The sequence below is a fragment of the Heloderma suspectum genome, chromosome 3, assembly GCF_057233095.1.
Source record: "Heloderma suspectum isolate Gila_16-S chromosome 3, 16-S_ref, whole genome shotgun sequence".
NCBI classification, from domain to species: Eukaryota; Metazoa; Chordata; class Lepidosauria; order Squamata; family Helodermatidae; genus Heloderma; species Heloderma suspectum.
In genome coordinates this window covers 21,055,769-21,079,936 of record NC_139460.1, presented here as the reverse complement: position 1 = coordinate 21,079,936, position 24,168 = coordinate 21,055,769, and the positions used below count along the sequence as shown (strand labels likewise).

General features: G+C 41.8%; 1 protein-coding gene and 1 non-coding gene across 11 annotated transcripts in view; both read right to left on the bottom strand.

Moving 5' to 3' along the window:
* Positions 1-3,452: 3,452 nt before the first annotated feature.
* Positions 3,453-24,168, bottom strand: part of CEP295 (centrosomal protein 295) — a 56,916-nt gene continuing 36,200 nt past the window's right edge. For 5 of the 10 annotated variants that reach the window (XM_084842567.1, XM_084842574.1, XM_084842566.1 and 2 more), the window contains exons 16-28: positions 21,778-21,930; positions 20,319-20,525; positions 19,386-19,495; positions 17,206-17,353; positions 16,773-17,012; positions 16,177-16,331; positions 15,422-15,569; positions 14,102-14,760; positions 12,365-12,538; positions 10,648-10,765; positions 9,758-9,943; positions 6,341-6,440; positions 4,623-4,919 (exon numbers count right to left, since the gene is read on the bottom strand). In XM_084842567.1, the coding sequence (XP_084698693.1) occupies positions 4,709-4,919; positions 6,341-6,440; positions 9,758-9,943; positions 10,648-10,765; positions 12,365-12,538; positions 14,102-14,760; positions 15,422-15,569; positions 16,177-16,331; positions 16,773-17,012; positions 17,206-17,353; positions 19,386-19,495; positions 20,319-20,525; positions 21,778-21,930 (2,609 nt within the window). In that variant the 3' untranslated portion in view covers positions 4,623-4,708. Of the gene's footprint in view, positions 3,783-4,622; positions 4,920-6,340; positions 6,441-9,757; positions 9,944-10,647; positions 10,766-12,364; positions 12,539-14,101; positions 14,761-15,421; positions 15,570-16,176; positions 16,332-16,772; positions 17,013-17,205; positions 17,354-19,385; positions 19,496-20,318; positions 20,526-21,777; positions 21,931-24,168 lie in introns of those variants that run through there. The other 5 variants (XM_084842570.1, XR_014788954.1, XM_084842573.1 and 2 more) reach the window with 5 other exon arrangements.
* Positions 17,621-17,704, bottom strand: LOC146349399 (small nucleolar RNA U2-19). Its single transcript, XR_014789736.1, has one exon. It is a non-coding gene; the product is annotated as a small nucleolar RNA U2-19 (small nucleolar RNA).

Genomic DNA, 24,168 nt, shown 5'->3' with positions numbered 1-24,168 from the left:
ACTAGCACAGATGCATCAACAGTACACCCACTACTTGCAGAACTTGGCTAGGCACCCTAGCGTGGGGGAAGTACACTAGTTCACAGCGAGGGGTCTTCACCCCCTTTCCTTACTCAAATAGGTGCATTGCAAATTCCTGAGTTCTCAGCTTGGTGTGAAGGGGGCAGCCAAGAGTTGTGTCCTACTACTGGAAAAGGGAGAGGTTGTGTGACCCCGATTTTAATACTAGGTCCAGCATCTCCCTAATAATTCCCCCGCTTTTTTCCCAGGGCAGTTTCTGCTTCCCTTAGCAAAACCATTTCATCTAGTCCCTGCTGTTCTCTTCAACTACTCTATTGCTTTTAAAACTTGATGGTGCGACTGCACTTGTAATTCTGTGTACAGCTCTGTTTGCTGCACTTCAAAAAAGATAGTGTAGAGCTGGAAAAGGTGCAGAAAAGGTCATGGGGGAAATAACATCTGGGGCTCTTGGAAAAAAGGGCAAGTAATGGGGGACAGGATTGATGCGTGTAAAATTCATGCATGGGTTGGTGGAAATGGAGAGGGAGTAGTTTTTCTCCCTCAATACTAGAATCCGGGTGGTGGTGGGAATCCAATACAGCTGAGTGGTGGGAGATTCGGGTTAGATAAAAGGAAGTACTTCACCTAGCACATAGATAAATTATGGGATTTGCTCCACAAGTGGTCACCACCAACTTGGCTGGCTTTAAAAGGGGGCTAGCCTTATTGTCCATGAATTTATCAGTTGGTGGCTGCGTACCCTCTAGTATTAGGCAGTACACTGCTGTATGCCAGTTGCTGCGGAACACAAGCAAGAGGATGCTGTTGTGCTCGTGTCCTGCTTATGGACTTCCCAGAAGATATCTGGCTGGCCGCTGCAGGGACAGAATGCTGGACTAGGTAGGCCTTTGGTCTAAGCCAGCACAGGTATTCTGTGCTTCTTTTGCATCTCCCTTTTTCCCTGCTTGGGCTCTGGCTCCAACTCCTAAGTGATGCTGAACAATTCAGTGTGTGCACACAGCAAAAGGCAAGAACAAAACTGCTATGCTGGCTGCTACAAGACTGCCAAGTGTAACCACAGTTATATCCCCCTCTATGTAGCCAGATAGCTCCTGTTCTCCACAGGAGCCTGTTCCTGCCAGCTACTGTCACCATCAAGGCTCTCAAAGGTACTTCCTGCCAGCCCAGAGCTTAGGATGAGTCAGGACTTGCATTCTAAGGTGAATCAGGCCAGGTAAATGGCAAGAGTGGACCCCAGTCTCATGTCTATCTCTTGCGTCAAAATGACCCACCGTTGCTGGGAGGATTTAGGCTGTATTACTGAGTTTGCCCACCAGATGGAAATGCAGTCCTTGCAAGCCAGATCAGATCTGGTTGCAGCTAGAGATTGCTCTATTAATTCCTCTCAGGGCTTCATCACACAGAGCTTTTATCTTGTGATTGAGATTGCTCCTTCACGGAAGTTTACCAGCTCTTTACATGAGGCAGTGACCCTCCTGCACTAAATGCCCTTTGTTCTGTTTTGGAATAGATAGCAGATAACAAGCTATCAAATTACCCCATTGTGCTCTGCTTCAGTTTCCTCTGTGAAGAGAAAGTGGCAAGAAGAGAAGTGAGATCAATGAAAGATGATGGAAGACTCATACTGAGAGAAGGGCGGGGGGGGGGGGAGTGCATATAAAGGGAGTCAGTGGTCATCCTGCATTTAAAACGGAAGCAGAAAGCTTTGTCTTTAATGCAGGATTTTAGGTTGGTGTAGAGATGCCCTCAGTCTGCTTTAAGGCAAGCTGCAGGCCAACTGTTTTCTTTAGCTTCTGCACCTTCTTCCTCCCCAAAACATTCTTTTTACATTTACATGTATGTAAACAGTTAATAAACACCAGCTACATCCTGCTTCACCTGTCCTGCATTGTACCGCCTCATAGTTTACCTTGACCAAACCCCTGTCACAAAGGGGAAGCTGGCCCCCAGCCCAGTCCCTGCCTAATGCTCCCCAGGCCCAGCCACTGAAGAATGCAGTGTGTAGAAACCTGCACAAGTCCAAATACACAAGTTGGTTTTCTTTTGAGTGTACCGCCACATCAGGTGATTTCTTGTTTGGTTGAATCCTTATTCAGAACCGGTAACTGGATTTTTTTTTTCCAGTTCAGGTTCAACAGAATTTCAGATTCTGCTCAGGTTGTTCTAGTTCAGGAAAAAAACAAAAGGTTCGCACTAGTGTTTGGTTCAGGTTCAGTTTGATTCCCTGAACACAACCCCTACTCCTTAATGAAGACCTTTAAGCTACTGAATGAGCTCAGGAGTACTCATGGGGCATAGCTTACAGGTCACCTCTCTCTACTTTGCACAGGGAATGAGAAGCTGTCAAGGACTACTTGAAATCTTTGTTGTGCAGTCTAGACAGATCTCAACACTAATTCTGATTATGACTGCAGGAGGTTCTTTCAGCCTGGTTCTGTTGTTTTCAAGTCAAGAACAGTTATGAAAACCTTGACAGAGAATGAACCTAAAGGCAGGAACATCTACATCTAGGACACAGAACTGACCAGGAACAGTTCTCTGTATCTCATCTTGGCCTGTTTGGTTCTGTTGGAGGCAACAGAAGTGATAATTATAATCAGCTAGAGCAGCTCTTGCATTTATCTTAGGTCTCCATAGGGATAAAGTTGGCTGAGACTGATTGAAGGGGGATGTCTCCAATGTTTGTGAAGATAGCGCCATCAGTGAAGGGATCTGTCTAGGGCTAGGCTTTGTAGCAAAGATTCTTTGGAAAAGTTTGTATCCCAACTTTGATGGGTCTTTCACTATAAAAATCCAATTATGCACATTTAGGCATCAGTTGTCCCCCTGACTGCAGTGTGTCTCACCCTGTTAGGGCTGTGCGAGAGTGCACCTCCCACAGCACATGGCTGACAACCAACTTTTTTCCACTGAGCAACTGCCCAGTGGAAAATTAAGTTTACTTTCCTCCCAAAGGTATTTGACTTACTCTAATACTATGGCTGGTATCGAAAAACATCACTGCAGAGGAAGAGTGGGAAGGCTAAGACGTCCCACATATTAGAACAATGGAAGGAGGCTCATGGTGGTTGGTACTTCCCATTAATATGACATATGCATATAAAGAAAATGATGGGAGTTCCTCTGCTGGTGGAAGGCTTTGATTCAGATGAAGCTTCTGTCAGTGAGATGGGGAGGGGGTAATTTGCCAATTTCTCCTTCCCCCTCCTATACCACTTCCCACTGTTTTGAAGAGTTCCCCAGCACCCTGGTGCAGAGTCAGGGCACTAGAGGGTGAGAGAGAAACCAACAAAAGTCTCCTCCCCATTCTGTTGATGACTGGCTCTGTCGGATCAAGAAGCCTTCCACCAGTTGAGTTGACACTCCTGGGAACAACCTATAGCTATAGGAAAGTAATTCTGCCTTATCAAAACAAACTCAATTCTTGCACATCAAAATCAAAGTTAATTTTATTATAAATAACTACAGTAGTGATATAAAAGCTAGTACATGTGAAGTTTCTTAAAAAAAAACAACACTTTGGGGTTAAAAAGCCATAATTGAAGTGGAAAACAAGAGCCAAGTCAGTTTTATATAACTTTGGATATTCTGGAAAATCATCCCATCTGAATGTAAATTATATCAAAGTCTGGTACATCATTTCAAATATTTACAAAGTACAGTTTTTATTTTACAGTGAAGGTTTCTTCCATCTGTAAGATGCCTGCTCAACACATGTTTTTCATGTTGGCTTTTCTGGCTCGTAGTTTTTCCAGTGTTTTCTATAGAGAGGAGGGAGAGAAAAGTCAGCACTGGGTTGGTAGAGTGAGTTCCTGGATTTGACCAAAAAATGGAAAAGTGGGCAGAGTTTTTGACTTGGGTCAGAGAGAGACCTAGAAACAAAGCCTTGTTCAGCCACCAAGTTCAGTGGGTGATCTTCAGCTAGCCAGCCAGCCTAACCTACTCAGGCTAACCTAACCTACTAACCAACAAGATCTTTGTGAAAATAAAATTCCATGTATACTGGAGGATGGTATCCGTAGATGAATTACTCCTCCCACCTGCTCACATAAGAAGGGCTTATTCAGATTAGCTTTCTAAATTCATAATCCTCATTCCTTACAACTGAGAGGAGCAACTGCCTTCTTCCAGTTCAGGTCCAGCTTAGCTCTGATACAGATTCTAAGCCAACAGCTAGAGTTTGGGTTGCCCAGCTCTGAAACAACTGGCAGTCACATTACAGGGTCATATGAGGAGTCTCCTCTTTTCTAATAGTTAAAATGAAGAATGATTCTGCAGTAAGAATTTTGAAGTGTTCTATGTTTGGTTTTAGGAGTACTAAAAATTATATAGTACTCAGCTCCTTACACAGCAGAAGTAGGCTTTAACTGATAGGTGCTGTTTCTTTTTTATTGGTGTTTTTAATTTATTTGGATTTTAGCTTATATTTTACTGCTGTTGGCCCCCTTAAGTGTTATTTCTAGTGGAAAGATGGGATACATGTAATAAATAAATACAGGTAGCAGCTGCTGAATTTTCATATTTTATTGCATAGACTGACTATGATCTGCAACACATTGGTATCATACCTAAAAGGAAAGGAAATGATTCTATTCCTGATATTTATTCTCAAGCATAATTGTCTTTTTCTAGATGATGAGCTGTATAAAAGTTGCTGTCACACACTTAACATTCTTCAAGTAAATGTCTAAACTTTGGATCGATCTTGATTCAATTCAGAAAATGCCAGGGCAGATATGGCCAGCAAGCCTTTAAAACCATGTGGAATGGGTACAACATTATGTTGCAAGCTTTTTACCTTTTGAAATTCCTTTGCTCTTTCCCGGTTTTTGGCATAATTTTCTTGTCTTTCTCTCTCTTCCTTTCTGATTTTCACTTCAGCTAGATTATTATACAATCTGCCAAAATACAAAAAGATGTTTACATTACCAGTGAACTGTGAGAAAAAATCCTCTCCCTACACCCAGTGACTAGGCAATAAAATAGAAGATTAGAGTCAATGTTTATGCATAATGATGCACATTTTAGGGGGAAAAAACCTTTAAGTATTTTAATTGCCTGCAACTACTCAAGAAACCAGTGAAAAGCTCTCTGAACAGGTGCCATTCACATCATCAGCAATTATGCGGAAGGCTGTGTGAAAGTAAATTACAGATGTGGGGGCTTAACATCTCTTCCCTCATGCCAGAATCCTGATCCAGATTGCTCCCCCACACCTTAAATTTACTTTAAAAAAACCATTCACACAATTGCATGAATGGTTTTTTGTATAATTTGGCCCTCAATGAGCAGTGGCAATGAAAAAGGTAAACTGAATATTAGGAGTTAAGTATGGGACTATAAAGAAAGAAGGAAGTAATATAATGCCATTGTAGAAATGTATGATGTAGCCACATGTAAGATTATTGTGCCAGTTCTAGTCACCCCATCACATGAACAGCTGTAAAGATAGAGGAAGGGCAACAAGAATGAAACAAGGGTTGGAACATCTTCCCTATGAGAGAGAAGGCTAAAATAGTTGAGGCTTTTTTAGTTTAAAAATGACAACTTTCCTTCTCTCTCCAGTATGCTGCAGTGAGGCGCATGGGGCACATACCATCTTATGAAACTAAGGTGCATACTATAAAAGTAATTGACAGCAGGTTCAAAACGAACAAATTTACCCCACAATCTTTTTCCTCAATAAAATGTGGCAATGCCCATTCATACCGGGTTGGATCCAGACCAGGCTGGTCATGCTTTAGTCCCACAGAAATCAATTGGAATTAAGTTAGTCATGACTAACTTGTCCCATTGATTTCAGTGGGACTAAAGCATGACTAAAGCATGGATCCAACTAAGGGTTTTTTAAAGGATTAGATGAATTCATGGAATAACCACCAATGGGACCTATAAATGATTATTAATCATGAGAGCTAAACAGACCATCCAAATCCAGAGGCAGTATACCTTGAAACACTGGAGAGAAATGGAATTGTGATTATGGCTGAGTACCACATGTTTTGCATTCATATACTCAACCCTGTGAACACATTTTTTCCCATTTCATAGTTAGCAGAAACAGAGCATGAGAGCAGGATTTCTGGTCTAAATGAACCATCATTGATGCTGTGCCTTGTATTTTCAGGAAACGCAGGTGTCTTCCAACCAGCTTAGATTACCAAGACCACTGTTTTTTGTGGTGTACTCTACCATTTATTGGCGGCGGGGGGAATCAGTCAATTCCTCAAAAGTAAAATGCAACTCTCTTAGGATAAAAGTTAAGTAGCTCAATGAACTAAATTTGTTCAATTTCTGCCAAACATGGGCTGTACAGTACCGTGAAGTGCGCTGGTGCATTTGTATTTCTACTGTCTTCCTGTCATCCGCTGAGCACACTTTTACTTCTTCCACTTTCTTTAAATGACTAACAGCTGCACCTTGGATTTAATCAGAACACATTTAACTATAGCTAGGCTCATGAGACCATATTTAACAGGCAGAGTCTTCTTGGGACAAGCATTTTTTTCTGTCTAGTTGCATACAAAAGAATTCAAACACAAGAAATTCTACTACTACTATTGATGTTTTAGGTCATATACATCAAGTAGCAACAACCTTGAATACTTGCAAGAAACTAAAATACTTAGCAAGGATTGGTCCAGATTGAGTCATACCTCAAGAGTAGACCCACTGAAATCAATAGGATGTAAGTTAGTCATGACTGACTGAAGTCTTACTGATTTCAAAAAGTCTATGAAAGCTGGAGGTGGTCAAACATGAGATGGCAAGACTGAACATCGACATCTTGGGAATCAGCGAACTAAAATGGACAAGCATGGGCAAATTTAATTCAGGTGACCATTATATCTACTACTGTGGGCAAGAATCCCTTAGAAGAAATGGAGTAGCACTCATAGTCAGTAAAAGGGTGGGAAAAGCAGTACTGGGGTACAATCTCAAAAATGATAGAATGATCTCAGTACGAATCCAAGGCAAACCATTCAAGATCACAGTAATTCAAGTCTATGCCCCAACCACTGAGGCCGAAGAAGCTGAGGTTGATCGGTTCTATGAAGACCTACAACACCTTCTAGAACTAACACCAAAAAAAGATGTCCTCTTCATCATAGGGGATTGGAATGCTAAAGTAGGAAGTCAAGAAATCACTGGGATAACAGGCAAGCATGGCCTTGGTGTACAAAATGAAGCAGGACAAAGGCTAATAGAGTTTTGCCAAGAGAACACGCTGATCATAGCAAACACGCTTTTCCAACAGCACAAGAGACGACTCTACACATGGACCATCACCAGATAGTCAATATCAAAATCAGATTGATTATGTCCTTTGCAGCCAAAGATGGGGAAGCTCTATACAGTCAGTAAAAACAAGACCTGGAGCTGACTGTGGCTCAGATCATGAGCTTCTTGTTGCAAAATTTCGGCTTAAATTGAAGAACGTAGGGAAAACCACTAAACCATTCAGGTATGACCTAAATCATATCCCTGATGAATATACTGTGGAGGTGAGGAATAGATTTCAGGGATTAGACCTGATAGACAGGGTGCCTGAGGAACTATGGACGGAGGTCTGTGACATTGTTCAGGAGGCAGCAACTCAATCCATCCCAAAGAAAAAGAAATGCAAGAAAGCCAAGTGGCTGTCTGATGAGGCTTTACAAGTAGCTGAGGAAAGAAGGGAAGCGAAAAGCAAGGGAGAAAGGGGAAGATATATCCAACTGAATGCAGAGTTCCACAGAATAGCAAGGAGAGACAAGAAGGCCTTCTTAAATGAACAATGCAAAGAAATCGAGGAAAACAACAGAATGGGAAAGACTAGAGATCTCTTCAAGAAAATCGGAGATACCAAGAGAACGTTTTGTGCAAAGACGGGCATGATGAAGGCAGGGACCTAGCAGAAGCAGATGAGATTAAGAAGAGGTGGAAAGAATACACAGAAGAACTATACAGGAAAGATCTGAATGTCCCTGATAGCCATGATAGTGCGGTCACTGAACTTGAGCCGGACATCCTAGAGAGTAAAGTCAAGCGGGCCTTAGGAAGCATTACTAACAACAAAGCTAGCAGAGATGACAGTATTCCAGATGAGCTATTTAAAATCCTAAAAGATGCTGCTGCTAAAGTGCTGCACTCAATATGCCAACAAATTTGGAACACTCAACTGTGGCCACAAGACTGGAAAAGGTCAGTTTACATTCCAATTCCAAAGAAGGGCAACGCCAAAGAGTGTTCAAACTACCGTACAATTGCACTCATTTCACATGCCAGCAAGGTGATGCTCAAAATCCTACAAGCTAGGCTTCAGCAGTATGTGAATCGAGAACTACCGGAAGTACAAGCTGGGTTTCGAAGAGGAAGAGGAACTAGAGATCAAATCGCCAACATTTGCTGGATCATGGAGAAAGCAAGGGAATTCCAGAAAAACGTCTATTTCTGCTTCATTGACTACACTAAAGCCTTTGATTGTGAGGATCACAACAAACTGTGGCAAATTCTGAAACAGATGGGAGTACCAGACCACCTTAGCTGTCTCCTGAGAAACCTGTATGAGGGCCAAGAAGCAACAGTAGGAACCAGACATGGAACAACCGATTGGTTCAAAATTGGGAAAGGAGTACGACAAGGCTGCATATTGTCGCCCTGCTTATTTAACTTATATGCAGAGTATATCATGAGAAACGCCGGGTTGGATGAATCACAGGTCGGAATTAAGATTGTCGGGAGAATTATCAACAACCTCAGATACGCAGACGATACCACCCTAATGGCAGAAAGCGAACAAGATCTAAAGAGCCTCTTGTCGAGGGTGAAAGTGGAGAGTGCAAAAGCTGGTTTGAAACTCAACATTAAAAAAAAACGAAGATCATGGCATCTGGCCCCATCACTTCCTGGCATATAGAAGGGGAAGAAATGGAAGCAGTGACAGATTTTACTTTCTTGGGTTCCAAGATCACGGCAGACAGTGACTGTAGCCATGAAATTAAAAGACGCTTGCTCCTTGGGAGGAAAGCTACGGCAAACCTAGACAGCGTAGTAAGAAGCAGAGACATCACCTTGCCGACAAAGGTCCGCATAATCAAAGCTATGGTTTTCCCAGTAGTAACGTATGGCCGTGAGAGCTGGACTATAGAGGAAGGCTGAGTGCCGAAGAATTGATGCTTTCGAACTGTGGTGCTGGAGAAGACTCTGATGAGTCCCCTGGACTGCAAGGAGGTCAACTCAGTCAATCCTAAAGGAAATCAACCCTGACTGCTCATTGGAAGGATAGATACTGAAGCTGAAGCTCAAATATTTTGGCCACCTAATGCGAAGAGAAAACTCCCTGGAAAAGACCGCGATGCTGGGAAAGACTGAAGGCAAAAGGAGAAGGGGACGGCAGAGGATGAGATGGCTAGATAGCATCACCGATACAATGAATATGAACTTGAGCACACTCCAGAAGAGAGCGGAGGACAGGAAGGCCTGGCATGCTATAGTCCATGGGGTCACGAAGAGTCGGACACAACTTAACGACTGAACAACAACACTCTAAGTAGAACAGAATGGATCCAACCCTAAGTGACCACAGCAATATTTGGATTTTAACCCATGCAGTCCGAAAGAATTGTGGATGAGCAATATCCTAAGGAGCATTATTACTATGAACAGAAAACATTTCACTTAATTTCAGTCCATGTTTGATGTCCCTCTCCCACGCTTCTATGGTGTTTTTCTTTTGTTTGCTAATAAAAATTACCAGGAGGTGGCAAGTTCTCTTTTGGTTTATGTTGTGTTTTTTTCTGTTGAGATGTCTTAGCCTGAGGCTTTTCGGAATGCTCTCTACTTTTGAGCTTCTCCAGTCTTTTAGAGGATCTCTCAATGAAATCTTTCTTCTGCTTCAAAAATGATTCTTGCAAGCTCCCGGTGAGCTCTGGTGACACTGCTGTGTGTGGGGGAAACAAAGTCTGATTTATAGGTGTAAACTCTCTACTTGCAACAACTTATGGTTTGAGACACATTGAATGCAGTTTTTAGTAAAAATCCACAGCAGCTTTACTAATTTCATAGATCTTCAATAAACTGAGATGTAATAATTACAAGAAACTAATTAAATGGTAAACTGAAACTAAGAGATCCTTTGGTGACCCATAAGCCATGCACCATACATAACCCTTCAGATACATACAACAAAGGGGAAATAACAGGTGCCTTCATCAGCTAGGGGCTTACAATTGGTAACACAGCAAATGGACAAAAGTTGGGATTTCAACTCCAGCAGTTTTTGCACTGCCCAAAATCTACTTGTAAATATTTCTCCTGCCCAGGCTTGGTGAGAAGGAAGCAAAGGAAAGGAGCAGAATGCACCGAAGACAACACTTCATTGGTATGTATGTACACAGACAAGAAAGTGGACTGAAATGGATATGATTAATAAAAGTATTTTAGAAGATAATGAAGTCATCTCGGTGACTTTCTGGCCTGTACATGCATGACCTAGCACAATGGTATCATGAACAGATGGGTAAATCAGAAGCAAGGTCTCCATCACTTTGTCTGAGCTTAGCAGTTTTTAAATTGATATGATGCCTCAGGATTAGGGAACTCTAATTTAGCTGTTGTAATTTGCTGAAGTTACTGAACACTTACCTCCTTGCTTGGTTTTTTTATCCTGGTTCTCTTTATGACTTTGAGCTATTGATGGATAATCAAGATGAGTGGAAATGGAGTCATCTACTTCTGAATGTAAAGGTAAAAATCCTCTGCTCTGTTAAAAGAATTGGCTATAATTAGCAATGTGCTGTTTGTGGACTCAAAGGTGATGCATTAAAAGGAATTAAGAAGCCACTAAAAGGAGCTGTCTCACCATTAATATATATCCAAAATAAACAATAGAAATGTACAGATGAAACGGAAATTACTTTTTAATTGGAATACACTAGATCTGAGATACAAATTAGAGTTCAAGTGACTAGATGCATTGCTTCTTAACACAGACTCATCCAAGCACATACAGAGCAGCCAGAGAAGCGGAGGGGCACAAGCAACCTCAACTGATGTTTCCAATTGCCTGACTGTAGAAACCATTCAATCTCATACTTGGGGGTTCACGGGAACCACCATGTATATTATGTCTGTACTAGACACTGCACAACAATGGCTCTCAAAGCCTGGGGCAGCCCCCCTGCCCCCAGAAGAGAGAGAGAGAGGATTCCAAGGGAAATGGAACCCTCCTCCCAGAAGCAGGCAAGTGCAGAAGGGTCGAATACTGTCCTCCACCCCACCTGCAAAGGATTCTCATAGGTCCATGTTGACTTTGTGGGTGTCAAGGGCTCCTTGGAGGGCTCTCAGTCTAATCTAGTAGCCAAGTCCAGACACAGACAAAGGGATTCTTTTCAAAGCTTTATTCTTTTTTTATAACTTAACAGCTCTACAGGTAGCAACTAGATCTGAGCAGCAGCATCCCTATGCCCTAAGTTAGAACAGTTGGTCCCCGTTTGAAGGGCAATTACTGGCAGACCCCTGAATATAAGGACTAGGGAGAATCCCTCCCCTTTTCCCTTGGATCCTCTGGGCGCAACCGTTCTTTGAGCGCGAACCATTTGGCGCCGCTCTCTGCGTCTGCGCCGCGCATCCCCCCCAGTCTGCTATCTGTGCTGAGTCACTCCCTGGACTGCTTCCTAAACTAGGAATGTGGGTGGGAGGAATCTCCGTCAGCTGTTGGTCCTGGGAAAAAAGGAGCGCGCTCCTCTCCCGAAGGAGCAACTGCTCTTCCTCAGCATCAGAACTACTCTGGGATTCTATGGGCTCAGTGTCCACCCTGACATCGGGGATGACTATTCCTATCCTGGCTCCATCTGCTCAATCTGATTTGAAAAGAGCTGTCGGTTTTAATGAAGTTTCCCTGCAAGTGTTTTTTTGGGGGGAAGTCAACGTTGGTTGGAATTTGTGCTCCAACTCATACCTTCTTACAACCAGCACACAACTGTTTAAAGCTGCTCTATGCAGGACAAGAACATGCAGCTATGCACTAGTCCACCTAAAGCCTGCTAGGCCGAGGACAGCTCTGGCATTCTCTTTCTGCCAGTCTTAACTCTCTCAGTGGCAATAACCAAATTCTACCTCCATAAGCCACAACACCTCCAATGTTATGGCAGAAGAGAACTGAATAAGACAACACACATTTCCACTCCCTTTCAAAGTTTGGTTTGCTATATGTGACAGGTGTGTTAAACAGCCTAAAAGCCTGCAAATTCATATTGTGTTGTGACTTACAATTGCACAATTTATCACTTTTTATAAATTAGTGAATAATCTGGTCAGTAGAACATGGGTGCATCCAAGAGATTTTATTCAAAAGGTTTACCTTGGGACAGCTTGTAACCTGAGAATTATCACCATATGACAGGTTTTCCGTTTTTTCCTTTCCACCATCTGCTTGGTTAAGGAGTTCAAAGTCTGATTCGGCTGTGCTGATGTCATTGGAGCTTATTACAGTCAATTCAGGTTCTTCCATAATGCCTCTCCCTGTAAGTGTTTCCTACAAAATAAATTACGGGAGACAACGTCGGCGTAAATAACACAATCAGTATTTCTCACAAAAGCAACATTTCTTAGGGCGCAATACTATGCATGTTTGGGCAGAGAAGTCCTACAACTCTCAGCATGCCCCAGCCAGTCATGCTGTCTGGGGAATGCTGGGAATTGTAGGAATTTTCTCTGCCTAAACATACATAGGATTGTGCCTTCAGTCTCTCAAAGGCAAGCATTACTGAAATTACAAAAAGGATCTACTCCAATACAAGCAAGCAGGAGAATGCAGGGGGATGGTAATACCTCATGGCATCGGAGGCCTTGCTACATGTCTCACCACCGAGAGAGGTTAGGTCGGTGGGAACACAGGACAGGCAGCACTCCGACTGTGAAACTCTTTAGGAATTGGCTCTTTTCTTGTTTGGATTTAGGTGGGCCGTTAAAAGGTTTTTTGCTTCACCTGGCATTCGAGTGATTTTAAATGCAATTCTGCTCTCTGTTTGTAAAGATTTCTACCCTCCTATTTTAATTTGCTTCAATGTTATTTCTTTATTATATTATTTTAATTTGTATGTCTCCTTGGGGGCCTTTTTTGAGCTGAAAAGTGACTCATACAATAATTTTCTTGATGCAATTTGTTCCAAAGATTCTGCTTTAATTTAAACGCTTTTTAAATTGGAACACACACATACACCAAACCCAGATAAAGTTGTAGGGGACAGCTTACCTAACAGTGCCATTGCACAAACCACTCCTGAGTACACACAGAATGAATTATGATTTTTAAGAATGAAAAAGCATTTTCTTTGTTTTTGTTATTACTAAAATAGCCCAATAATTGTTTGAATATGCAATATTAATTATCCTTTCCTATCCTTTGACATAGCTGCAAGCCCTCTATGGATTCAGGCATCGAAAAGCACCAGGATCCCTGTCATTCTCAGATGAAATTGTAAATGTTAATTAAGTGAGAAATAGCTTTAGCACTATCTGGAAACATGTGAGTCAAAAGGCCATTATAAATTTGCATGTTTTGGATGCACACAATTAATATTATTTACCCAAACATAACAAATCCCACTACTGAAGATTCTGTGAAGTATCATTTCATTTACCTCCATCTCTATTTCAACCTTTTTAAAATTTAAAAACCCAAATCAAACTTTAGAAGGTTAGCACAGATGACACTTAAAAAGGTTAACAGGCAAGTCATGGGACCTGTCTTGTCTTTCTGTGATCTAGTTCAATGCCCTGCTTTCATTAATACACCAAGAAAAGCATGATTTGAACTGCTTCAGAGTAACAAGTTTTCTAATCATTCAAAGCCTGAACTTGCTTTCCCCCCTCCTCCCTCCCTATCCCCTTTCCTTTTGTGTCATGTCTTTTAAATTGTAGGCAGGGGTAAGCAGGGGCAGGGGTGTTTTATTTCTTAATCTTTGTAAGCTGCTCTGGGAGCCTTTTCAGCTGAATGGCAGGATAAAAATGCTATAAATAAATAAACAAACAGATACAAACAAAAGGCCCTAACTTGATCCATTAGGCCTTGACATGCAACTCTTTGTTCACTCACCCAGACTGGTATGTTGCTTTGGGACAAACTGGAATCTGAGCTTTTAGCTTGAGTGGCATTCAGATTTGGTTGTTGATCTTTATCTAACTCACAGCCACTTTGCTCTACAGAATTTTGCACAGCACTGATTGAGATTTTTGAGTTTATTTCATGAGGCAAACTCAGCATCATCTCTGCTCTTAGAGAACTCTGTTCTCCCACAGTATGTAATGAACACAGAGAGAGATCAATTTCTATATCCCCATTCATCACATTTTCAATAACCATGTCATGCTTCCTGGCTGATGCAGTAGGTAGTTCAACAAAGCACAAGTTCTCCTCTCTTGACAACAAGTCCTCTTTCATGTCCTCTGTTCTCCCAACAGCATTCTTCATTGCTCCATGACCTGGAATGGGCTGATAAAGTGAGCCTTGATCATCTCCTGGACTCAAACTACGAAAGTTTTCAACAGAAGAACAGAGATTGATGTTCTCCTCATCACCTTCCAGCTCCTCATATTGTGCCCTCCTGGGTGAAATATACATATCTTCCTCAATAGATGTGCTTATTTCAAGATTTTGTTCAGTCACAATGCTAAAGGCTCCAGGTCTATCAACACTCTGTCTAAGTTTGCTTAAGGTGGATTCTACAGGAAGATGTTCAAACAATTCTTCAGCACCTGCTTGAAAAACAGAAAAGTGTCAGACCTGTTCAAAGCTGTATTGAATTTCAGGGTGTGTGCGTTGACAAGTTGGACATTTATATATTAGAAACACAGGAATCGGTCTTATACCAGGTCAGACTATCTGTCTATTTAGCTTATTGTCTACTCTGATGAACAGTGGCTCTCTAGGGTCTAAGGCAGATGTCTTTTCCATCACCTGCTACCTTATTCTTTAACCGGAGATGCCTGAGATTGACCTTAGGTGGCCGAAGCATGTACTCTATTCTGAGCTATAGCCCCTCCCTACAATTGTGCAGAAGCTAATTAGTCAGGTAGGGAGATTGTTTCTGAATCCCAGATGCAAATGCCATGGAAACGATGAGACACCAGCAGGAAAGCCCAGACAGCTAACAATTGATTTATTATCAAAGGTTTATTCTAGCATGCAAGTTATTGTTATATCTTCCCCATCAGATTTGCCAAGAAAATCAATTATTGGCGTTTCACTGAAGTGAGAAGATCACCAACCAAATTGGAACCCAAACATAAAAGATTAATAGAAATGGGCCAGTCCCTATTTAGAAAAACCCAAATTTGCTACTGAAGAGGAACTCTGAAAAACAACAACCCCAGAACAGGTTTCCCACCTATGAAGAACAAGTGGCTAAGCAATTACCTTGCATTTGCTCTTTTACCTCCTCACCAGCAGTCTGTTCTGTTGGCAGAATATCGCTTAGTTTTCCTGGACTATGAAACAAAAGGTGGTTGCTGTTTTCTTCCAAACTGGAAGCTGTGAATTCATGTCTCTTAGATAAATGCAAACTCTAAGGAGAGAAAAATGCGGGAGGCGGGGGGGAGAATCAGAGTGTGTAATGTTTTTAAAATAACTGAGACATTCTAACTTTACTTTCAGATAACATTTCTGTCAAAAAGCAAGTTATCCCGAAGCAGAAGCAAAGTGGTTACATTAATTCAGCCCTGCCATCACCTGACCTCCCATCAAGTAAAGAAGAGGAGGAGGGGTTCCCAGATTGGCCTCCCCAAAGTTTTACTTTTCTTTCTGTATATGGCTATGGCCCATGTCTAAACAATAACAATGACTGAATAGCCTCTCCAGTCCTATTAGCAGGGCATATATATCAGACATGCTCTGAGTGCTGAACGTGGGGACTTCCCTGCAGCAGACTTCTGTGCTAGTGGTAGGGCAGAATCACAAGGGGGGAAAATTCAGACTTTGCTTGTGGATCACTCTTGTTCAATTAGACACAAATCCCACAGCCTTGATTGTCCATTTGTGAAATTGCAAACTACTTCAACACTATGGACATAAAGAATTTTACACTACCGCTGATTATGTGGGAGAAAGTAAGTTATAAACTACTGTAACAAACTGTACAGAAAGCAATAGATTCCCCTCCATTTTAAAAATACCTTGCTCAGGTCCTTGCTGTTGTGAGAGAGTCTACACAAGGAAAGATTTGAGCAGATATCAAAGTCTGGTCTTGGTTCCAAAGGCTGAAAAAGCTCACGGTGGAAATTTGGAAAATTTCTCTCAAGCTCAGTAACATCAAGTCCAACTGCTGGTTCTAAAAAAAAAAAGTTTAAAAGGCATTTTGATCAATGCTAAGAAATGTGTTTTATATTATACATTAAACACAGTGTTTGACAATGATACAGCATTAACATTTAAAAAGAAATGGCTGAAAACTCTCCTGAAGCTTTCCCAACATCAAAGATGTTATTCCAGGAAAGCCTCACTCAATAGAGCAGAGTCTCAACAGCAAAACTTTGACTTGAAAGAGCAGTGCCAAATGTACATTCTTTTTCAAATATATATCTACAGTGTATCTACAAAATGTTGTCCAACAGAATGACCTATAGTATGTAGAATAAATCTGTAGAACAAAGAAGGGGCTCCTTAGGAAATACTCAAGGGTGGGAAAGAAAATTTCGTTTTTAATAAATACAACATAATTCCCTCTCAATACTTTCGCATTTCGTCATTTCCCCCCTTCTAGTATTATTACCATGGGAAGACATGCTGCTTAGAGAAGACCAGCTGAAATCTCTTGTATATTTGTCTATGATTTGCTGAATTTTATTTCCATCAGAGTGCAGTGTTTCTCCAAAAGGTAGATGCGAATCAGGAGTTTCTGAAGGATCTCTCTGCTTGTGAAGCAGAGAGACTGGAGGATCCCAAGCAGCGTTTGCATTCTCTTTCATGGGGGAACTAAAATGCCTGGGCTGTTTCTTGGCTGAAGACGGCTCTGGAAGACACAACACAAATGATGTCCAACTTTGTAAAGAATCATCTCAAATCAAGGAAGTAAATGTTTCCAGCTGCAATTTAAAATACACTCTGGGGTGTGGAGGGAGCACCAGACTTTCATATAGGATACAGCCATTAAAGTATAAAGATAATACTAGCTCATTCTGTCTTTAGCTTGCAAGAAAATTTACCTGTACTGGTAAGACTTCTGTCTGGGTTGTAATTGGTTATAAAGTTGACAGCAGCCAATGCAGATGAAGAGGAATAGCCACAGGCTACCTGTTGTGAACCAGTCTGTGGACTTAACGAACAACGGGGCCATGCCGTAGGACGTGTGATCTAGGGCAAGAATACATATGTAATACTATGATTAAAGATTCCGTAACTCTAACTGCTTGAAATTGCAACACATTTCACTTTGAGCTCAGATCAAGTGTAGAAGCCTCCATGTATTCAACTGTCAGTACACATCAGGTTCATCATTGCTCAGTACAGTCTCTCTCTCTCCCCCCCACCCACCCCCATTCACCCACTCTCACAGAGTCACTCACCAATGACACAATATCACACAAACTACCACACTCTCATAGTCAGGCTTGAATTGCTTCCCAGAACAGTGTATAAATCATGCACCATGTAGACCGGCTGATCTTTTTGGTGCTCAGATTTGGCTATTTCTCATCACAGAGCCTCTGAATAGGAGGCTCTCAGAGGAACAGTAAGGCAATTCAAGACACCTCCATGGCTATTTTCTAAAGGAAAACAAGCTGTGCCTTTTCTAATGTTAAGATGTATAACACACTAAAATGTTGGCTTTTTTAAAACTGTGAAATGTTTAGAAATACAATGGGTGAGTTCACACGTCATACTAAGTCATTCTGAGAATGAAACACCTTGGGGTGATTGTTCACTCGCTAACCAGACAGAAGAGTGGTTGCTCAGTGGCTTGCCTCCCCCCTCAGTCCTCCTGCCGGCTCTCGGCATGTATCCCAGGTACCTTTGCAGCGGAACTCCTTATTTCTTTGGTCCCTGCATTAGCACCCTTCCTGCAATTGGCCCACTGGGGTTGCCAGCTCCTGAGGGAAACTCCCCCAACCCACATCAGATCACCAAATGGAATTAATTTTCTGAGCACTTGTAAACACAGTGACACTTCCACAACCCTTTAAAAAAACAAACAAACATTTTTTCTGGGGTCTTGTACAAATGTGCAAGACTGCTTGTCCACTATTTAGCCCAGCATACCGAAATCCCCTTCTTGTCAGTGTCCTTGTCAATTTCATCCTCCACTTAGGTGCTAGCGAACACCATTTTTGAGAGGCTGCTTCATGTACTTCTGCAGTAATTACACCCACCCCAAAAGCTTCTTCCCGTGAAGCCACTGGATGCTTTCAGCTACCTCCACCCCTTCGTGCTTGTCGCTTCCCTCGACTGGTCCCCATTGTTAAGCTGTCAGATATACATGTGGGTTACAGAGCAGTGAGGCAGATTGATAAAACTATGCAAATTTTATGGCAGAGTAGTAAAGCTGAGGGGAAAATGACACAAATTTCATAGCAGCGGTTTTTCACATCTGCACACTTCTGCAAGATCGGGAAAAAAAACCCGGTTGTGAATGAATCTGGGACACTCTCTGGTGTTGTTCCTTCTCGATGTATAGGACCATGGGGTGGAGGGCACTGACAAGGGATGATGGAGGATGGCGGCAGCACTACTGAGACTGAAAGGGGTGGCAGGATTTTTTGTTGCCCTTGCCGAGTGCTTCAGTAGCCCTTTCCAAAAAGCCACACCGAAGCCACTGTGCTGGGTTCAGATGTCACAACAAGCCACCCCGAACAACTCAACAAGGCATGGGTTCTCAGTGTGGCTTGTTTGTGAAAAATAAGCCACCCTGTGGGAACTGTGCCAGGTTCAGACATAACGACAACCCACTATGAGTGATCACCCATGGTCGGTTGTCGTGTCATGCAAACCAGGTCACTGCCTTGCTTTCCAGATGATTTTATTGGGCCAGGACAAATGAGTGAAAATGAATTTGTCTCTCCCTCATCTGAGGAGTTAAACAAAAATGGTGCTGGAATTCACATACATATTAAGCAGTGTTGCATTCCCTTTCATGGTTTTTTATCTAAAAAAAGTTCAAAATGAAAAGAAAATATGGCAAAGTTTTAGAAGAAACATGCAAAAAGTATATAGGACAGAGCTATTCAGACCTCCTTACATATCATAAAGAATAAAGTATGAATAGCTCTTAAATTTACACATCTGAGTAACAGTATTTAAAATACCAAGATTAGAAACAGGGGAAGCAGATTTGTTTAAAATAAATGCTACATATCACATAATATGTTAAACCCCAGTGGTGACTAACCGTACTATTTGGTCTAGATGAAGGGTCAGGATATGTAGCTACTCTGTTTCCAATAACAGCAGCATAACCGGGCAAAGCTTGATCCACAAGAACAAGTTCCCTAGAGTGGACTGAATACAAAAATAAAGCAGAATGACGACATGCAAGAAAACAGTTAGCAAGCCATTATGTACCTGAATTTAAGCTTAATGTGGCAATAGCAGATTTTATTCCATAAGCCCTACCCACTTGCTGATTTTTGCTCAGGTTTACATCTGTCAAAAAGTACATGCTTTACAGCTACTTCACAGACTGCAATCTCACTTGCACGCACAGATCATGTCATTGAGCTTTGTAATTACAATCTTTGGAAATACCAGCTATACTTCAGTTTTGGAGTGCTTTTAAGGACTTAAATTTTTTTTTACACTAAGGCAGAAAGAAAACAACTCTGAAAATATTTCATTAACCATTTTATCAGAACTTGTTTCTTTTTAAATGTTTTGTTTTAACATGGTGTTTCATTCTTTTATCTTTGCTGTTCACCACTCCAAAATCTTTTGATGTGGAGCGGTATATAAATACTGTAAATAAATAAATTTAATACATTATGTTAGCAATTTTACAGGGAAAAAACTCAAGGAGCTAGCATTGATGAACAGAGCTCTAAATGGCTTCACAGCCCTACAAACCCCCATTCCCATTTACTGAGACTGTGCCATCCATGTACCAAGTCTGTGCAATGTTATGCAGAGATTGGGTACTATCTCACAACTCTGCTTGTTAGCATTTAATGTCCATGATTAAGCAGATACAGAATATTTTTAAACATCGTAATATTTGTATTATTAGGGAGGGGTGGGGGTGGTTTTATCTATCATTATCAGACCTGATGAGAAATCTAAACCACCATCACTACAAACCATTTATGCCTCAAAAGGTAACCCTTCTCACCTGAGTCACACAAACCTCCAGTTTCCACCTCGTGCCATGATCCATGTAATTGGTCCTGGCTTTCACTAGAACTATGTTCTTCGCCATCTACTGTAATTCTTGATATATCTGTTTCTTCATGGAGAGATTCATCTGAGTTTTTGCTAGGCTGCCATTTACCAACACCAGAAGTGAGGAAAACCTCTCCAGTAAAAGATTCTCTGTAACCTGAAATTGTCAGTTGCTAGTTATTACTAGTAAAAACAGATAATTGGCTGAAGTTTTATGATATCTTTTTTCACTTAGAAAATGGACACTTGCTGAAGTTAACAAGAAAGGGATCCCTTTAGAAAATAGCTTTATTCACCAGCTCCTCAGCCCTGCTAGGTTTTATGGTGGCATTAACACATTTTTATTGCTTCCCTCTAACCCCTATTTAAAAATGGAGGATATATGTGCTTTTTTTTTTTACCAGAGTGATTATAGCTGGGCTTTTGTTTCAACCTTTTTTTAAATTGTAGGAATTATTTAAGAAAACTAATAATTACGTTTTTACAAGGAACCAATACTTTTAATACCTGTATTAAGTGCTGGTGAGTATATAATTGATGATGCACGAAGTTAGCATGTGTAAAACCTACCTTATTTTTTCCTTATTCTTCAGATGCTTTTAGTCAGCAACAAATTTAGCCAATGGGACAGTATAGGGAAAAACCCTGGGGTGACAACTGTATCTGAAACACACACACACACACACTCACTCACTATTGAAAGCCAAATCTGCTCCTTTTGCCCAGTCAGAAAGCATACCCCCCTCTCTCTCTCTCACTCTCACCCCCCCCCCCTTATATAACCAGTTCCCAAACTAGCACAAGGCTTCCAAAAAAAGGGAAGGGGAAGAAGATGAGAACTCAAGAAAATGTGCACAGTAGTTGTGCAAACCAACCCACAAGGCCAATCTGAAAAACCCCACTGTTTCCCAAAGCATACAGTACAGACCTGGATGGAAGACAAAATACCTAGCAGTCAGGCCAGGGTACAGGAAAGAGTCCATAAGGGCAGGTTTGAGGGGAAGAGCTGCTGCTGACAACTTCCAGGCTGGATTTGTTGATTACTACCTCAGAATCATGCTCCTGCAATTAATTATTTGATGAGCTTCCGCTGGGCTTTAAAAACCTGGCTGTCCAGGCAGGCATTTGTGTTGGGTTGGGGTTTTTTACAGCAGTGTTTTGTTTTTTTGTTCAGTTGATTATGTAAATTTGCTATTAGTATTGTACGCTGCCTAGAGTGGCCGGGTAGCTGGCCAGATGGGTGGCTAATAAATCAAATCAATAAATAAATTGCTTCTAACAGGACTAGGAAAGGTATGAAGATTTGGGACCTTGTAACACAATTAAGAAACAGAAAGGGGACTGCACAATACAACAAAAAGATACAGGAGGCAAGAGCTTCTGATTAACACTACACTTTTACAGTTTACCTGTAGTGGAATGTCTGCCACTCCTTGGCGTGTCAAGCTCGGGTATAACACTAAGTTCATGCTGTTCCAAATCAAGTCCTAGCTTTACTTTTGCCAAAGGTGGTTTTGAAAGTCTCCATTTCTGTTCTCTTCCCCAAGTGTTTTGAAATGGCTCTGTAAAGTAAGCATAATCTCAGGCCACCAGGAACTGGTGTGGCAAAAAAGCAAAGAGACTGAGCTATGGACTAAGAGATCCCCAGGTAAAATCTCACCTGTGTTGACTAAGTGGCCTTAGGTAAGCCATTTTCTCTGCATGAGGAGGATAACAATACCGACCCATCTTACAAGGTTGTAAGGGTTAATGTGATAATGACCAGAATCCAAAAAGCTATTTCAGGCATGCCCAGTGGAATTTTCTTTTTTTATCCTTTGAACATCAGAGCCCTGTGCCACATTGCAAACTTGGAAGCTCTTTCTGTTTCAAAAGCAGCTTGCTATGCAGTTGGTTACGTTCCATGGGGTTTTCTTGGCAAGAATACTGGAGTGGGTTGCCATTTCCTTCTCCAGTGGACCACATTTTGTCAGAACTCTCTGCCATGACCTGTCCGTCTTGGGTGGCCCTGCACGGCATAGCTTATGGCTTCACTGAGTTACGCAAGCCCCTTCGCCACAAGGCAGTGATCCATGAAGGGGTATGACCTAAATCATATCCCTTATGAATACACAGTGGAGGTGAGGAATAGATTTCAGGGATTAGACCTGATAGACAGAGTGCCTGAGGAACTATGGACGGAGGTCCGTAACATTGTTCAGGAGGCAGCAATGAAATCCATCCCAAAGAAAAAGAAGTGCAAGAAAGCCAAGTGGCTGTCTGATGAGGCTTTACAAGTAGCTGAGGAAAGAAGGGAAGCAAAAAGCAAGGGAGAAAGGGGAAGATATATCCAACTGAATGCAGAGTTCCAGAGAATAGCAAGGAGAGACAAGAAGGCCTCCTTAAATGAACAATGCAAAGAAATCGAGGAAAACAACAGAATGGGAAAGAATAGAGATCTCTTCAAGAAAATTGGAGATCTCAAGGGAACGTTTTGTGCAAAGACGGGCATGATAAAGGACAAAGAAGGCAGGGACCTAACAGAAGCAGATGAGATTAAGAAGAGGTGGAAAGAATACACGGAAGAACTATACAGGAAAGATCTGAATGTCCCTGATAGCCATGATAGTGCGGTCACTGAACTTGAGCCGGACATCCTAGAAAGTGAAGTCAAGTGGGCCTTAGGAAGCATTAGTAACAACAAAGCTAGCGGAGATGACAGTATTCCAGCTGAGCTATTTAAAATCCTAAAAGATGATGCTGTTAAAGTACTGCATTCAATATGCCAACAAATTTGGAACACTCAACAATGGCCACAAGACTGGAAAAGGTCAGTTTACATTCCAATGCCAAAGAAGGGCAACACCAAAGAGTGTTCAAACTACCGCACAATTGCGCTCATTTCACATGCCAGCAAGGTGATGCTCAAAATCCTACAAGCTAGGCTTCAGCTGTATGTGAACCGAGAACTACCGGAAGTACAAGCTGGGTTTAGAAGAGGCAGAGGAACTAGAGATCAAATCGCCAACATTCGCTGCATCATGGAGAAAGCAAGGGAATTCCAGAAAAACGTCTATTTCTGCTTCATTGACTACACTAAAGCCTTTGATTGTGTGGATCACAACAAACTGTGGCAAATTCTGAAAGTGATGGGAGTACCAGACCACCTTACCTGTCTCCTGAGAAACCTGTACGAGGGTCAAGAAGCCACAGTCAGAACCAGACATGGAACAACCGATTGGTTCAAAATTGGGAAAGGAGTATGACAAGGCGGCATATTGTCACCCTACTTATTTAACTTATATGCTGAGTACATCATGAGAAATGCCGGGTTGGATGAATCAGAGGTTGGAATTAAGATTGTCGGGAGAATTATCAGCAACCTCCGATATGCAGACGATACCACCCTAATGGCAGAAAGCAAAGAGGATCTCAAGAGCCTCTTGTTGAGGGTGAAAGAGGAGAGTGCAAAAGCTGGTTTGAAACTCAACATTAAAAAAACGAAGATCATGGCATCTGGCCCCATTACTTCCTGGCATATAGAAGGGGAAGAAATGGAAGCAGTGACAGATTTTACTTTCTTGGGCTCCAAGATCACCGCAGACGGTGACTGTAGCCATGAAATTAAAAGACGCTTGCTCCTTGGGAGGAAAGCTATGGCCAACCTAGACAGCATAGTAAGAAGCAGAGACATCACCTTGCCGACAAAGGTCCGTCTAATCAAAGCTATGGTTTTCCCAGTAGTAACGTATGGCTGTGAGAGCTGGACTATAAGGAAGGCTGAGCGCCGAAGAATTGATGCTTTCGAACTGTGGTGCTGG